We start from the raw sequence: 16,078 nt of genomic DNA, 5'->3' as shown, positions 1-16,078 counted from the left end.
GTCCATTTCGTGTTGTTTTGGTCCATTTTTGGGCATTGGGCAGGCGCGTCGACTGTGGTGCAATAAAGGACTCGACTGATTCCATAGAAAGATTGGTGACCCATAGGGTGCAGATGCCATTCTCTCCTGTCCTTTGCGCGCGTTTTCTGGAGTGATCTGGCTACCGAGTGATATTTTCTGTTGCGGCCGTTTCTGCGACAAGCTGAAGAACGGTCTGAGACGTAGAAGAGGCGTCGAATACTGCGGACTCGGAGACGCGGCCGTTCGTGCTATCGACGTGCATACAGAAGATTGGAAGAAGCTGGCGGACGTTTGGCGCTGTTTTGCCAATCAGACTAGCCAAAAATCAGAAAAGTGGGCCGAAAGTAAACAGAGTGCACAACCCTCGCAATTATTGACCACACCTAATCTCGACATCCATACCGCCCTCATTCAAAAAATTCTCTCGACGACTTCATTACATCCTGTGCTTGCTTCAACTTCTGTATAATAGGTGTCCGGCGTTTTGTCTGTTAATAGCACCTACGATCCCCAAACCACAGTTTGTTTACTCCAGATTCCCGATTGCTAATATCCGACAAGGTGTTCGTTCGCTGACTATTTTGACCACAGTTTTATGAGACGAATTTACGATACCTTTCACGACCATCCGAGATACATCAATTGATCATAACGACCTGTTCGAACACACGTTGGACAGAGGCAGTGATACACCAACCACTTGCGCTGCAGACAAGCAAACTTTCTGGTCTTGAGACCACAAAACCACCATGAACGCACCCCCTCCACCGCCTCCTCATGGCGAGGCCCCAAAATCCTCTGGGCTTCCGCCAGGAAAATACGACATTTTCATAATACCTCCACACGCCTCAGGCTCTGGATTCTTATATCTACCGTCAATGAAGCCAAATACCAACAGCTTCGCCGCTGGCTTTGCGTCCGCACTCATATTGGTCGTCATAGGCTCTGCGTTGGCACCGGCAGTCAAGGCTTGGTGGGATAGCGTTAAAGGATCTGGAGGCATGGGGATGATTCTCCTTATTCTAGCTGTTGGCGTGGGTGCCTGGGCATTGGGGAGAACACAAACTGAAGGGGGCCCCGGACCAGGTGGTGGCCCAAGTGCAAGTGGGGAGTCACCGAATGCAGATGGAGGTCCACAATCCAATGCTCATTCAAATACGCAGAATGGGTATGCCGCTGGTGGTGCCCCTCCGCCACCTCCAAGATCAGGTCCACAAGCGGGTGCTGGAAATACTGGTGGGCAACGACCAACGGGTGGCTGGCAACGAGGGGGACCAACTCCCGGAGCCACCAATGCCAACGGCCACACTCCAGGAGCAGAAGGTGCAGCTAAGGGTGCATGGGAAAGAGCGAGAGAAGATACCAAGCGCAAGGAGGAGGAAAGAAAGGCTCGGGAGGCAGCACAGAAACGAAAAGAAGAATTGGAAAAGAAATTACGAGAAGCACGAGAAAAGGAGGCACGCGAACGAGATGCTCGGGAGCGGCGACAGAAAGAAGAGGAGGCGCGAGCCAAAGCAAAAATTCAGGCCGAGGTAGAAAAGGAACTAGAAAAGGAACGGGAGAGGGAAAGGGAAAGGCAGCGGCTACGAGAAGAGGCTGAACGAGTCAAGCTCCAAGAAAAACTGGAGAGAGAGAAAGAGGAAGAGAAACAGAGACAACGGGAGAAAGAAAAGGCTGAAGAGCAGGAAAGAGAGAAGGCTAAAGACCTGCAGCGACAAAAGGATTTGGAGAAAGCCAAGCTTTGGGAGAAGCGGAAAGAAGAAACCAAACGATTGCAGGCTGAGAGAGAGAGGCTGAGAAAGGAAAAGGCGGAGAAGGAGAAGGTAGAAGGTGTAACTCCGAGGGGAAGCAGTTACGCATTTTCTGCAGTGGGGGAGAAGACCAACCCTTGGCCCAAGGGAAGGCCGCCATCCCCCACAGCAAATCGCTCACAACCTCCCTCGCCAACGAAACGACCTCCACCGCCAACGGCAAAGACATATCGTGGAACCGAAGACGATGCCTACTCATTTCGACCTTATGACAAACCCAAGAGACCCATGCACGCGAAGGCGCCCTCATCTGTCTACTCCGAATCCTCATACGCCGCCTCCCAATCCACATCACGAACGACTCCTCCTCCATCCCATCGAGGTCCATACACGACCAAGGATCCTAACAAAATCGTCATCAAAGCAGTGTACTCATTTAACAACGCATTTCAGAAAACTCCCACTTCCCAATTGGTGTCCGGCGTCGGCACCGTTACTGACGGTTTGATATTAAGAATCACAACAGAAGGTCTCTTCATCGATGACGACGTCCGTGACGTCCCACAACGAGAATGGGACGTCAAAGCATGGACAATGAAACTCGTAGAGGTATGGTGCCCCTCTTTCCGCCAGGGCCCCGCTGGCAATTCTGCTTCTGCTCGCGTTGCTTCCAGTCCGTCACCTCATAAGTATAATCCCGTCCGTCGATTGTGGGGTATGGACAGAGACAAATCTGCCACCCCAGAAGAGACCGACGCGCTGCTCGTCGAAATGCTCCAACTCTGCAGCAACAACTGTCGTTCTCGCTCTTCTTCTATATATTCCGCTAGCTCTGTCGCAAGTTCTGTTGATGATCGCTCTTCCGTTTCTGATTCCGCCTACGGCGGCTCTTCCATTGGCTCGTCTCCTGCTGCTGAACATAAGAACAAGAGAACTGACAAAAATGGTGTCTTCTACCAGACGGGAGAACTGAAAGCCGCGAAACTCCACGTCCTGCGCGCGAGCATCCGGGACCAGGAGGGCAAGAAATACGTCTTCGTCATTGACGACACGGAGAGTTGGAAAGTCGCTCTTGGATTGCAGCGGCTGAGGAAGGGGTCGCAGGTTAGGGCGCTGGGTGTCAGTGGGATGAGTACTGCTGATGCGAGAGGGACGCTGGATCACTTAGGTTGGGGATGAGTCTTTATACCCGATATTTTTGAAGGATATGCATTATGATGGACGGATAGATGTATGGAGATGTTGATGTTATAAGCCTGATGGAATGTAGGCCATTTGTGTGGAATGTTGCTCAAGCATCCACTTGGATTGATTGTTGTCGACGAAATAAGCGAGCAAGCGAGCGAGCAAGCGATTGTACAGCGACGCATCTGCATCAGCGACGGAGTTGAATGTTATACCTTTTGATAAATTCAAGTCATGTCTGGTTTTGTGGTTCTGGAAGAGAGATAGGTAGTTCTGTTCAATACAAGAATAAAATAATTTACGTACTACCAACGGGCGGCGTGGAGCTCGATGTGCAAAACTCTGGTCTCAAATCGACATAACTTGACTTCTAAGAATCCCAGTCGTTGAAATGAACTCCCTTCCACAAGCGAGCTTAACTCAAGTTCTTCAAACAAGATTTTTAAGAAGAAAAATCATCAGATATGTATCTGATTTGATATTGGTATTACTTGTAGTACCCAGCCTAAATGGTATAAGTACTCTTTAATATGAATTCATAACCTCGTAGAACATATTCATCATCCATTTTCCAGCAAATCAAGTACCGCGGCCCGCATGCCGCGTCTCCATTGTCCCTCAACAAGAACCTCCATTTTACACCCATCCAGTCCTCTCGCAGCTCGCTTTGTAGATGGGTTGAAGGCTGATTATCCAAGAATCCAGCCTGCAGAAACGTAAATGTTCCAATCTGCTTCTTCAGGATTCGCGTCCGCTAGGAGTTGGCCAAAAGGTTTGGAAGCATCTCGACAAGTGAGAAGGATGTTGTAGACTCCACCTCTGACAGTTCATATTGCGCATACGTCCAACGTGACCTAACCAAGCGTCCACACGGGTGCCTTGCCCAAAACTTGTCTTCCTTTGACTTCCACCCCTATGAAGCCAGCGAACCGTACCCTTTGTGACCCATCATCGCTAGATTTACTCTTCGCATCTCCTGGGCCCTGACCCTCCATTCCGGCTTGCGGATTTGCACTCGTTTTTTTGCCAGTGGTATTCGAACCACCCATGATTGTCTGCAGCATTCCGGCTGGTTTGGCAGGTTTATCTTTATGAAGCTTGTTAGACTTTTCATTCTCTTTCTGAACGTCATCCTTATCCCCACTGCCGGTGCTGGAACCGTCGATTTCATCACAATCAGCGCCTGGGTTTTCCAGTGGTGGGATGCCAGTCTCCACCTTCATGATGAATGGCTGCAGCTGGTCGCCTGGCATAGGATATATTATGGCAATATCACGACTCTCTAACGGCAGATTCGAAGCTATGCTGACCGCTAATTCAACAATCATATGCGCACTATCTTCAATCCCAGGGGGCATTGGATCTTGAAGGTAGTTTATCAGTTCGGCCGTCAAATTCGTTGTGGCAGCTCGCGAGAAGTCTCTTCGATGCTCTTCGCTTTCAGGCGAATTCAAGACGTCTCTTAGACCTTCCAAGGTGGCCAACCTCCATTGCACAACCTTAGCTGTTAAAGCATCCGACTCCTCCTGGTTATTAAGAATGGGCGAAAATCGGCGGATATTTTGTTCCACAGTTTTCAGACTAGAACTCAAACCTGTCTCCAGACCAGGATGGAAAGTCTTGCTGAAAATTTGCTCGACGAGAAATTTTGCAATGCATGCTCGACCCACCGCAGTCATTTCCTGTTTGCCTATCTTTAATGCATCTTGGTTGACAGACTGCGCCAGCCATGACGGCACACTCCTCCAATCTTTACGAATGTTAAAAGCCAAATTTGTTGTGGCACCATCTAATCGTTGAAATCTTGTCATATATTCGCTGTCATCGAGGGATGTCCGCGATTGTGAAAGCCTTTGATTTGCTAAGGTATTTTGGAGCTGTTCGACCTGAGCCGTCTTGTCGAAATACAAGCCCTTGACTTTCTTGTACTTGATTTCTAGGGTGACTATTAATATTATGATCAACCTGAGTTGTGCGAATACATACGTAATTCCTTATAAGCTTCAGCGACATCTTGACCCGGCGGTTGTGGTGGCGGGGTGCTTCGTCCCTGCTCTCCTCCACCAGTGTTACCATATTGATCCCGTTGGGGAGGACCTCCTCTATAGTTGGGTCCCTGGCCTTGCGTTCCAACTGCTGAAGGTAGTGGGCTTAACCCAGGAGGTGGGGGTTGATTGCCTGGAAATGTCGACCCTCTGGAATAGCCTGGGGGATTCGAGCCACCCTCTCTTGACTCTGGTTGTCCTGGGTTCATTCCTTGCAGGCTCTTCGAATCCGTATTTGACCTGCGATTCTGCTGCGAGGACCCAGCAGGTGGACCCATCGGACCGGCGACCTGGGAGAGCGGACGAGGAGCTTGAAGGGAGCCCTGAATGGACGTTGTACGATCGGGGTACTGAGAGCGATTGTTGAAGCTTGTGGGCGATTGTCCGTTCGACTGGACAGAGGCCGGACGCTGCTGCTCCTGTACCTGCTCTATCGGGGAATCGTGTGAGAGCTGAGACACAGTCTCGGGATTTGGTTGACGATAAGGGTCGTTTGAAAAGTTAAAGCCCGGCTGCAAGTTGTAGCTCTGCTGAGGAGGAGTCTGATTTTGTAGCTCGTATTGGCCCTGAGCTCCGGACTCGGGATGGTGATGATAGCTAACGTGAGGCGAGTGCGGAGGAGGGGCAGGAGCAAATTGGGAATGGTCGTCTTCGCTCTGAGTAAACACAGCTGGGTCTTGTTCATTAAGCACCGCTCGAATCGTCTGGTGCTGGCCTATCTCTTGCGGAGAGTGTTGGGGGTGTGCCTGGTCAGATTCCTGAATCTGGAACGGATCTATGTCGCTGCTGTGCTCTGAGCTCTCCTGCGGCGATGGTAATTGGGACCTTGACTGGCGCGCAGAGTGAAGGCTTCTGTCCTCCAGTGGACTGGTCTGTTGCTGCTGCTGCTGGACCGTACGAATGGCCGGAGGGTTCTCTTGGCGCTTCGACAGTCTGCGGGACAGACCAGAGTTGTTGGTATATGAGGTCGGGGGAGACTTGAGCTCTTGGGACAGCCGGTTATCTCGACCGGCTCGCATACGATCAAATATTGATTTGCTCTTCTTCTGCTGGTGTTCTGCGGGGGGAGGTGCGGGGGCGGAGACGCGCGATGACTGAGGTTGTTGCTGGAGGTGCTGCGGCTGAGGGTAGATCTGCTGGTGCTGCTGTTGACTATGGAGGTATTGCTGGTGTTGGTCGATCAGGAGGTTATCGACAGAGCCGCCGAATTGGGACTGGAGACCCTGGCCGTGGTTGTGGTTTTGGTGCTGGTGCTGGCTTTGTTGCTGATGCTGGGGGGGATAGCCACCTGATGAATAGCGCGTGGATTGCGACCTCGCAGGAGGGCCGGCAGAATGTTGGAAGGATCGAGGATCGGGGGACTCAGCGAGCGTCGAGGGAGCTTGAGGATAGGGCTGCTGGTCGTCTTGAGGGGGAGGAGGGAGGGGGTGGTGGTGATGTTGGAGATGGTGTTCCTGGCCAGGCGGTGGTGGTAGCGGTGGCCCTTGGTGATGGTCGTCGCGGTCGGCGGAAGCGAAACTGTTTGGATTTGGGGAAACCGCTGCACCTTCGCTGGCACTGGCACTCACGCCGGCACTCGAAGGATTGGGCTGGCCCTGGCTGCTTGGATGCGACGACTGATCGTTCAACGCCTGCTTGGACCGATTACTGTGCTTGTGGATTCCGAAGGGCATTGCTCACGATATAGCAGAGGGATGCTGCTGGATGCTGCTGGCTATGCAGAAGCAGAGGGGCCTCTCGAGCGTGGAGCTGGAGCTGGTGGTCTGCCGCATCAATCGAGCACGCAGGGAGTGGCAGCGCAACAGCTCCCAGGACCGCCCGGAAAGCAACGCAAAGCAGAGCAAGCGCAATCACAATCACCACCACCACAGCAGCAGCAGCGAGTAAGGACGCAACGGAGATGGTGTTTGAAACAATGAAACAAGATTGTTTCTTGGGCTTAGCAGCGCGGCGATGCGACGAGGAGAGCTGCTGCTGCCAGTTGGCGTGTCTCGCGTAAGGAAGGGAGCTTCGGACCAGGAGTCAAACGGATATTATTAGAGTCGAAGATCGGTGGACGAGAATTGACTGGCGGATGGGCTCAGATTGGTTCGTGGATGAGGAGAACAAAGATGCGAACAGGCTCAGAATTGGGGCTGAGTCGAGATCTGCCGCTCGTCAATCTCTCCAGACTGGGTTCGCGCTGCGTTGGGGTCTCAGGAGAAGATAATGGCCGGATCGGGGATGTTGGAAGAACACTCGCTTCTGCCAGGGGGAGCGCAAAGGGAGCAAAGGGAGCAAAGGGAAGAGGGATGGCGATGGCATCAAACATTAGACAATGCTATGTCATGATCGCGCCAAGAGAGGTCAAAATTCATGGCATAATTACATAGCTACATTACATAGCTCAAAGCCATCCATCCATCCCATACATACCTCGCTGTCACCTATCAATTACCCCACTAGCAGATCTCTTTAGATAGCGGACGAACCGCCTCATGTCATCGCTTAGCTCAATTCGAGAACCGTTGGAGCTTTCCCCAGATATCAGCTTGAACCCATTCTTACTCGTCAATGGTTCTAATAGAGACTTTCTTAGCTAAGGGCCCTGTTGAGCTTAATGTCAGCAAACCCGGACTAACTGCATGAATAGCTTACCATAGAACCATTTCCAAAGACAGTGAACGTCGGCATGGCATCCTCCTGTCCCTTCCTGCCACCGCCTTCTCGGGACAGCTGCGTACTCGGCCATGAGTTGCTAAAACTGACTCCGTAGCTCGTATCAGCGATCTTTGCGCCATCAATGGAAAGCAATATGAGCCGGCAGAGGAAGCCAATTGCGAGCCATTGTGTTACCTGAGAAAATATTATGATCCGGCTGTCGACATTGAAGCTTTGCCCCTCTAGTAAGCGAGGACTGGCTATAAATAGCTTTATGCTTCAATTGTGTGGAGGTCGAGGGGGAGCTTCCCGTGACTGACGATCTTTGCTGGAATGAACAACATTGCGCCCCAATTCTCACAACTCAACAACAATTGAAGCTTGAATCTTGTATACAATGTAGTATTACACCCCACCATGGGGGCTATCAATACCAAAAAACTTGCTCTATCAAAATGTGCAGAGTCGTTCTTCCCAGTTTTCCATCATATTCAATAATCAGACCTCCATCACGTTGGCCCCAGCCTCATTGCAGAGTTACAATCATGCAGCTCTATCCCGACGACTTGATGGCACTCTAGCCAAAGAAGTACCGGTCCCGACAAATTGTACGAGTTAATCTATTGATCCTTCAGGAAGGATTCTCTCATGCAAAACTTTCAAGACATTCGGAAGACGGTGCCGATAGGAGGAAAGGGCTTGTGTTAGAACGTACGTTTGAACTAGTGCTTCACCAGCTCAATAACTGAATTATATCCAATCAATGACCCGTATTGGTCGACAGGTCTATGAGAGTACAACCCGTGAGTGACTGAGGTGTCTAGAAGATGCAATGCAAAGTCAATTGCTGACCGCGGGAACGGACCGAGGAAAAGGTGATCTGACTGCCAGTCGCTCATGGTTTTTCAGCGGTCGCAGCGTATGTATACCTGGGTATCTCATTGATTTTCATTTACCAATTGATAGTTGGGGTCCTTGGTTATACGAGACTGGGTCTTTGTCCAACGTCGAACTGGCAACTTACGTCTTGCTTGGAAATGAAAGGTCTCTGTGCTACCAAATATGCCATACATTGAGGTTGCACTCATACCACAACCTTGGTAAACAAGTATGGATGGTGGAAATTGAAGCTTGTGAGAAGTCGTGGTTTGGCTGCATGATTTTCTCACATGCGTACACAGCCCTCTGTGCGGGTCTTTCCCGTCGAAGGATTCAACTGACATACGACTATCCGAGCAATCGTCTTGGTAGATTGTGTTTCATGTAATTGTACATGAAGTCTATTGGGACGATCAAGTTGAACACTGGAGATGCCTCACCGATTAGCTGCGCGTTCTTGGTAGTCGAAGAGGTTTTGCAAGGAGCTTCAGTTTTTTCCCATAGTGGGACAATCAAACTGCTATCTCACTGCCTCGAAATTAAGTGGCTATACTTTTGAGAGTCACACGACATCTGTAACAGGATATTCTGAAAGGGACGGTTAAATGATTTTCATTGTTGCTCTGCGTACAGAGATCCATCAATTATCTTGCTCGAGAGCTACGGTGGGCCTCTCCGCAGTTTCTCACCTCAGAGGTGTCTGCTCACTTATCTTCCCCATTTCGGTGTACGAAAGCTGCTGTCTGGGTGTCTAGACAGGTATGTACGGCTGTGCTTCTTGAATTGATCATTCGTAGGTTCAGGCGCAAGATTTCCAACCAGGCAACCTGCAATCAATAATATCCTGAGTATCATCAACACGGACCAGCCAGGTAAGTCGCAGTTGATCAACATCCCAATACTCTCTGATTCTCTCTCTACCCTTGCAATTAAAGGAAAGACTTCGGCGTAATGTCGCGAGGAAATTACTTTCAACCGGGCAACTTGACGGAGTATCAGCAGGCGCGATCTAGCAACTATGGACAGTAACGGTTTGTGGAAGTTTGGGAAGTTTACCATCAACGTGAATGTTCTCAGAGATCTCTTTACTCTATCTTCATCGTCTCAGCCGTTTGTTGACAAAAGAGTTCTCTGAAAGCTCAATCACGTCAAGTCCTCGCTTCCTCTCTCCAGCCAAAACACTCACAAAGCAGCCATCAGGTTGCGTCTCTCTAATTTTGATAGTTCTCAATCTCGCTGCCATATTAAGACGATCCTATTTCTTGAAATCAAATTCATGATGATCATGGGCTCCTCTCGAGTTCTTGCCGCTTTGATTACCGTCGCTCTTACAATTGCCGCCACTACGCGTGATAGCAAATCTTTCGAGGACCACATCGGGACTTCAGCAACCATAGACCACAAGAATTTCTTAATATCAGAGGTATCTGCGTCCTCCCAAGCAGTCCCGAGAAGTACCAAAGTCAAGCGAACATTCAAGTGTAAATAAGATGGACCAAATTATGCTCGCGTATTACACTGACATTATCAGTCAAGTTCTTCGACCACAACTCCGAGACCTATACCCACTGCGCCCAAACATGGGAAGACGAGGTCGACATTGCCAGCGGTGTTCTCATAGCCAATCCCCCTTCATCTTATATTCTTTGCCCTAATTCTGCTGGTACTGCTGTGGACAACTCCTTCCGTATGCGCTTCTCGGCTTCTTATACTACATTTGGCAACTTTACACTCAATCTAGCTCACTCGGTTCGAGATGACATGTTGGTTATCCAAGACAATTCTGAGAAAGATAACTGACGCAAGTTATAGCAACTTCACACCTCCATATGATATTCTCACATATTTTGCCATCGATTGCAACCTAGCTCTTGACTGCGTACTCCCTACCCACGAGAATACTTCAACAGATTGTCACTTAGCTGGTAATGCAACATCTGTCGTGGCTACCGTGAATGGAATATCTGCTTAAGATGGATACATGGATTCGAATGACGGATCCAAGATAGTCACCTCAGCCAGTCAAGGGTTTTGACAGAATACATGATAAGCAATTTGGAGGTACCAGACTTGCAGAGCTCATGGATTAGGGGAACAGTTATTTGCAAAGAGTTTCCTAGAAAATCCTTTTAGCGACCCACTCATATGCGTCTACAGATCTTCTTCTTGACTCATAAAGCATCATCATGTCATATTGTCCAACTGCAGGCAATCTCGCGTCCAAAAACACAACGAGCTTTTCCGGCGCCGGCGAGATGACCGGTCAGGTTGCCGAGTGCCAACAGGTCGCTCTCCGCTGCATGACTTGGCTCCCAGTTAGTTTTCTTAACATCAAAATCAGTAATTCAGGTAGACGCGCTGCCCAGGAGTAGAGTGAAAGGAGTTCATATCAGACAACGGCCTTGACTAAAAGTTATAGCAGGTTACCTAGTACTGTTTGATCTTGAAGGCGCTCGTTCTTGAGACTTGAGGTTATCCATCGCTGACCTGACTTTTCATTGTCTGATGACATAGAGCTCGACGTCTCGCTTCGGCCCACTCCAAGTTTACCCCTCATCGAATTCACTTTACCCCTCACCGAATTCACTTCAAGATATAATATCCCTTCCGCATTTGGTCCATTTAAAAACGATGTTGGGATGACAACCGGGAAGTGACTCCTCGTGAAGTTTGAGGTTGATTCCCGAAGAGGCAGCAGTAGGCTACCACAGCGCCAACGTTAGTTTTGGGAATTCACTAGCCGATACAGTCATCGTTCCAAAAAGCGCCCGAACAACATAGCGAATTGTTTTACTTGATTCAAGAGTAGAACTCGGTTTCATTGTCGCGCAGCGCGCGCGTTCTCACGTGACTTGGAGAGTATCTTTGCCAAGACTCACCAATTCCATTGCCTCGGGCTACCTAGGTAAACCTGGAAGCGCCACACGACATGTTCAACGGCATAGCCACACATTCGCCACCGTTCAAGTACGACTTCACATTACGAGGCTCTTTCAGCGGCATCTATTCACCCGCAAACAATGCAATTCCAGGGCTTGTTAAGCTCTCGTTATATTTCAATGTCTCACTTCTACACAAATTCTCGGTGAACCGAACTAACCCCGTCGCATGGTCCATAGCCCCGAATGTGTGGCGCGGTCGTTTTCTCGCGTGCTTTTCGTGAGTCACTCCATCGACGACGATATCGGCCTATCACACCATTAGGAATCGAAACATTGGTCTGCCAGTCCGATCGAGTCACTGGCTCGTGACATTGAAAATGTCCCAGGCAATAATGACTCGACGACTTTTCTCACTTATGCCCTGCTATAAAGCATTTCTCATCCCTTTGTGACTTTTCTATTCCGTTCTGCATCGCAGCCCTCCTCATACTCAACCCTGTAGGTTACTACCTATTACATTACTACTTATAACACATTACATCTGAGCTTTGCAACAACTCGCAATCATGGTGTTAATGAATTCGAGTACTTTGGCTCCCTCCCATCGTCAAAATCGCCGTCGAGAACGTCCAGGTTCTCGCACTCGACGGACCGTCAATCGCAAAGCAAATATCAAATCGGATTTCACAGAAGGATATCTCGATGCTTACGACCCTTCAGTGTCTCTTCCATCCGACCGAGCTCGCCCTTCTCCTATGTTGAGAGAAAGCGTTCATCAGACATGGCAACGTTGGAAGGAACGCGAGGCTGAAGAGCAGGCAATTGCGGAGATGGACAAGATACAGGCTTTGGAGAGGGAGCTTACATTATACGGTGGATGTCCTGACGACGACGTGAGTCTCTGTCCCGCTATGCTGGATGTTGTGATGAGTTTGTTCGGGGACATCGATTATATCGATCCTTGACAATCACAACCCACACCTCATCCCTCCATTTCCTAGGTGTTGGCGTCGGGCGTTAGGTCAGGCAGAATATATGTATGCTTACGCATCCTTCTCGCCAGGAGTTATATCGTTTGGGGATCTTACATGATGATACTTCATCGAATCACAATCTCGAAGTCTCACAACAATCTCCACTCTTCACAATTCGTACTCGCAAGAGACGGGCTCCAAAACGACAACGCTCCATTTGGGTTTCTTTACCATTACATCTTTCTCTCTCGAGTCTGAGTGAAGATAACCAAATCAAGAAACTTATTTCAACCAACACGACACCGATAAAAACGATTCAACATCGTCGCCCAGTTCCACAAATTCACATTTCTATTGATCCCCCACAGTCACTACCGGTAGCTACACCGGCGTTAGGGGAATCAAATACAACATCAGCCATCATTTCACCACGACCACAATCATACCAAGACTGGGAAATCATCAACTCATCATCACAACCATCGACGCCTTCAACCGACGGGTTATCGGAACCAGAAACTTGGATTCTCCTAAGCGACGACTCGTAGCAAACCCCTTTTCCAAACATCACCGAGGACAACTCTGTTGACCGCCACCTCTCATTCTCAAAAGAATGACGGTGTGCGATGAGGAGCAGTGATTCGAGAGGGGGTTGGTCCTCTTATACTTGGGCCTTGGATCTGGTTCGGGTGAGAAAAATAAAAAAATATGAGGGAGGAAAGAGAGGGAGGAAAGACAGTTTGGGTGCTCGCATCGTCGAGATGAAAGGATGTTTGAGCTCACTGTCACGGCAATGAAGTGAAGTACGGAGAAGAAGGAGGATATCCTCGGAGTGCGCCGGTGCTAGTGGGATGGGATGATGTTATTCGCACAGTGCGAGATTTTAGATACCCCAAATTACACTTCTTCCAGGCTACCACATCTCAATAATTTTTGTTTCTCTCCATGTGATAATTGCTTGCTGGCCCGTGGGGATTAGCTGGTGGGATTTACAAAAGCTTTCTCGCGCTGCATCAATGTTGCTAAGTGATCAGTTAATTCTTTCCACACCGAATATTGAGTTACTCCGTAAAACTCAGTGAAAGGTTAGCCAGTTGACCACCATCAAACTTTGAATGAACATTATGTGAGAAAATAGTGCTTAATGTAATGAGTAGTAAATGATAAAACGATAAAATAAACTGCACCATGGAAATATTGCGATTTTCTCTAGACATACTACCAATAATATCACCACATCTACAAATCCTAAACATGAAATCAAGAAAACTATCCATGTTTACTTAATAGACTCTGTTATACAATTTGTTAATCTTCATTGCCTACGCAATCATAGATCATGAATTCACAAATGTATGTGCTTTGCAGTACAGCCCTGTAGGTTTTCTTTGTAGAATATATGTATTTTGGCAAATATTACACTCTTTACACGTTTAACAACCAGCTAGATTCTAAGAAGCTTTGTACACCAAAACCCTAGAAGTTTTGTAGTCACAAATGTTACATGTTCCGGCACACAATTTTTTGCGCACCCAAGAACTCCGAAATCAGATAAATCAGCACTACGGCTAAATATCGTATTTCTGTTGACATAGGCTTATTCTTGAGGCACAGAACCACGATTCGGTCAAGAAATCGGAAAATTTAGATATTGTTTGGTTGTTAAAATCTTAGTTGTAGTTTCTGGCTGCGCAAGGAGAGGGAGTTGTAACTCTAGGCGAATCTTCGGTCGATTCTGTCCATTAACTTATTGTTGATAAGGTCAAATAAGCAAAAATGCTCAATCAACCAGGCACTTTGGCGGAGTGGTTAACGCGATGCCCTGCTATTGTCGCAAGATGAAGCTAGATCAGGCATTTCCTTCGGGAGCAAGAGTTCGAATCTCTTAGGTGTCGTTTATTTTTGTCATTGTTTTTGTCACTTTACATATTCCAGGCTCTTTTTTTCCCCGAAGATTGCTTTGCTACGAGATGATATGTATGGTTCTTGTTCTGGTTTTCTTTTTGGATGGGAGAGGGGGGTGGAATTGTAGGATTGAGAACTAGCATTAGTCCATTTTTCCTTTTAGGACCTACATCTGCTGTCAGTGTAGTGTCCTGGTATCAAATTTCTTTTTTCGTGTTGCTATTTAAGGTAGGTACCTACTTGGGTACCTAATTTCTTAGTCAAATTTAAAACGCTAAAGTTAGTCCTGATGCTCATGAGCCTTTGCTCAATAAGTGAAGTGGTTTATGCCCATCGGATATGAAGAGAAAGATAAAAGAATAAGCAGGGCCTTAGGTAGAGTTTCGTGTACAGACCGTCAGCTCTGCAATAATGGCGACTCGACTCTTCCTTATCTCTGTTGAATTCTAATTTATGTACGTCTAGTATATATCAACTCTAGGTAGTTCTAATTGTATGTTTGGTCCATGTCGTCTATAACGATTCTCGGCTCTCGGTGTACTTCATCTCCAAGGCGATCCTGACGTCTTCTTCCGTGCTTGAACAGCATTGCTAGTATTTCCGGAGTTTTTGACGAAAATTGCATCTCAACTCTGCCGTCTGTGATTTTGATAATCGCTTTCTCGCTCTTGTGAGTCAGGCCACCCATTGGCCAATCTCGAACCTGGTTTCTCCCCAATCTCTTCCTTCCTCTTGTGAACTTCATCTTCTTTAAAATCCTTCTTCAATGGCCTTTATTTTCAAACATCCTCCTCCCAGCAACCATTCCCCCGACCCTCTGCTTGACGCTAATCAATCCCTTCAGGCCATCAAGCCCATCGCGTATCCTCCTGGCAACCACTGCCCGAACCGTAATCTCCTTTAGAGCGAAAAGAACGAATACGAATATGGCATAGGATAAGGCGCATAGTATGAATGTGATGAGTGCTGTGCGTATTTCGTTTTGCTTTTTTGAGCGAGGTGGTGATGAAGTTTCTTTTGAGAGGGTACGCGAGGTGAGCGAGGATTGGCTTGGAGAGGGCATCTTCAGTCCTGTGTGTTTGAAATGGGCAGTAGGGGCCTTTTGAATTACTGCTTAAAATATCTTCGAATGGAATAAATACAAGATATGTGCAAATGAGTGTGCCGGAAAATTCGTGCTATTGTAAGCGTAAATGAAAATGAACTGAAAGTTGTTGGACGGTGTATGAAATCTATAACTTCAACATGTCGGGAAGAACTCAAGAATGAAATTCAACTTTTCACAAGAATATGCAAAGGGCAAAGTAAAAATTTCCAAGAATTCCTGAAAATAAATCAGCCTAAACACTTCCTTTTGAACTCACACAGACAACCCCTCAACGTGTCACCACGTCCCAAAAAAGAAGGACCCCTTATCTTCCCCCAGGAGCAGATCATCCAAAAAATCCCAGCAAACATGCACCTTCCCGCCCCTTCTCTAAAACCGGCGTCAGAAATCCCACAGCCAGCACCACGATGGACGGGATTGGGCGCTGTTTTTGAAACGACGTGTGTTCTGTTGCGGTTCCTTGTCTCATCCGGAAATTCGTCGCTGGTCCGTCCGTCCTGAGGCCGCGTCAGGAAGTGGAACTTTGCGCAAGAGAATACGCTGTGCGAGAGACAGGTACGAGCGTTCCAATTGACAGCCTGACAGGTCGCGTGTTTTGCTGGGGTACAGGTGCTCACTCAATTACCGATTTAAAGAATCGACTTCGAGCAAATTTTATGTACACCAACTTCTACGAGTGCTTCGAGTG

The 16,078-nt window shown here is 48.2% G+C and overlaps 5 protein-coding genes across 5 annotated transcripts; 4 read left to right on the top strand and 1 right to left on the bottom strand.

Moving 5' to 3' along the window:
- Positions 1-770: 770 nt before the first annotated feature.
- On the top strand, positions 771-2,951 carry GLAREA_01804 (uncharacterized protein; the record flags this gene model as incomplete). The annotated part of the gene is made up of 1 exon (XM_008089020.1): positions 771-2,951. One exon carries the CDS (start codon positions 771-773, stop codon positions 2,949-2,951), a length of 2,181 nt encoding a protein of 726 aa, XP_008087211.1.
- An 860-nt stretch (positions 2,952-3,811) lies between these two features.
- GLAREA_01803 (uncharacterized protein) lies at positions 3,812-6,021 on the bottom strand (the record flags this gene model as incomplete). Its single annotated transcript, XM_008089019.1, has 2 exons — positions 3,812-4,893; positions 4,944-6,021. The coding sequence occupies 2 exons, from the start codon at positions 6,019-6,021 to the stop codon at positions 3,812-3,814; spliced, it is 2,160 nt and encodes a 719-aa protein (XP_008087210.1).
- A 71-nt stretch (positions 6,022-6,092) lies between these two features.
- GLAREA_01802 (uncharacterized protein) lies at positions 6,093-7,374 on the top strand (the record flags this gene model as incomplete). The annotated part of the gene is made up of 3 exons (XM_008089018.1): positions 6,093-6,651; positions 6,695-6,885; positions 6,949-7,374. 3 exons carry the CDS (start codon positions 6,093-6,095, stop codon positions 7,372-7,374), a joined length of 1,176 nt encoding a protein of 391 aa, XP_008087209.1.
- Positions 7,375-9,806: 2,432 nt separating this feature from the next.
- Positions 9,807-10,493, top strand: GLAREA_01801 (uncharacterized protein; the record flags this gene model as incomplete). Its single annotated transcript, XM_008089017.1, has 3 exons — positions 9,807-10,002; positions 10,053-10,284; positions 10,334-10,493. 3 exons carry the CDS (start codon positions 9,807-9,809, stop codon positions 10,491-10,493), a joined length of 588 nt encoding a protein of 195 aa, XP_008087208.1.
- A 1,476-nt stretch (positions 10,494-11,969) lies between these two features.
- Positions 11,970-12,925, top strand: GLAREA_01800 (uncharacterized protein; the record flags this gene model as incomplete). Its single annotated transcript, XM_008089016.1, has 2 exons — positions 11,970-12,296; positions 12,467-12,925. 2 exons carry the CDS (start codon positions 11,970-11,972, stop codon positions 12,923-12,925), a joined length of 786 nt encoding a protein of 261 aa, XP_008087207.1.
- Between the last annotated feature and the right edge of the window lie 3,153 nt (positions 12,926-16,078).

This window comes from Glarea lozoyensis, assembly GCF_000409485.1.
Source record: "Glarea lozoyensis ATCC 20868 chromosome Unknown GLAREA7, whole genome shotgun sequence".
In the NCBI taxonomy this organism is placed as follows: Eukaryota; Fungi; Ascomycota; class Leotiomycetes; order Helotiales; family Helotiaceae; genus Glarea; species Glarea lozoyensis.
This window is presented reverse-complemented; position numbering and strand designations above follow the sequence as displayed.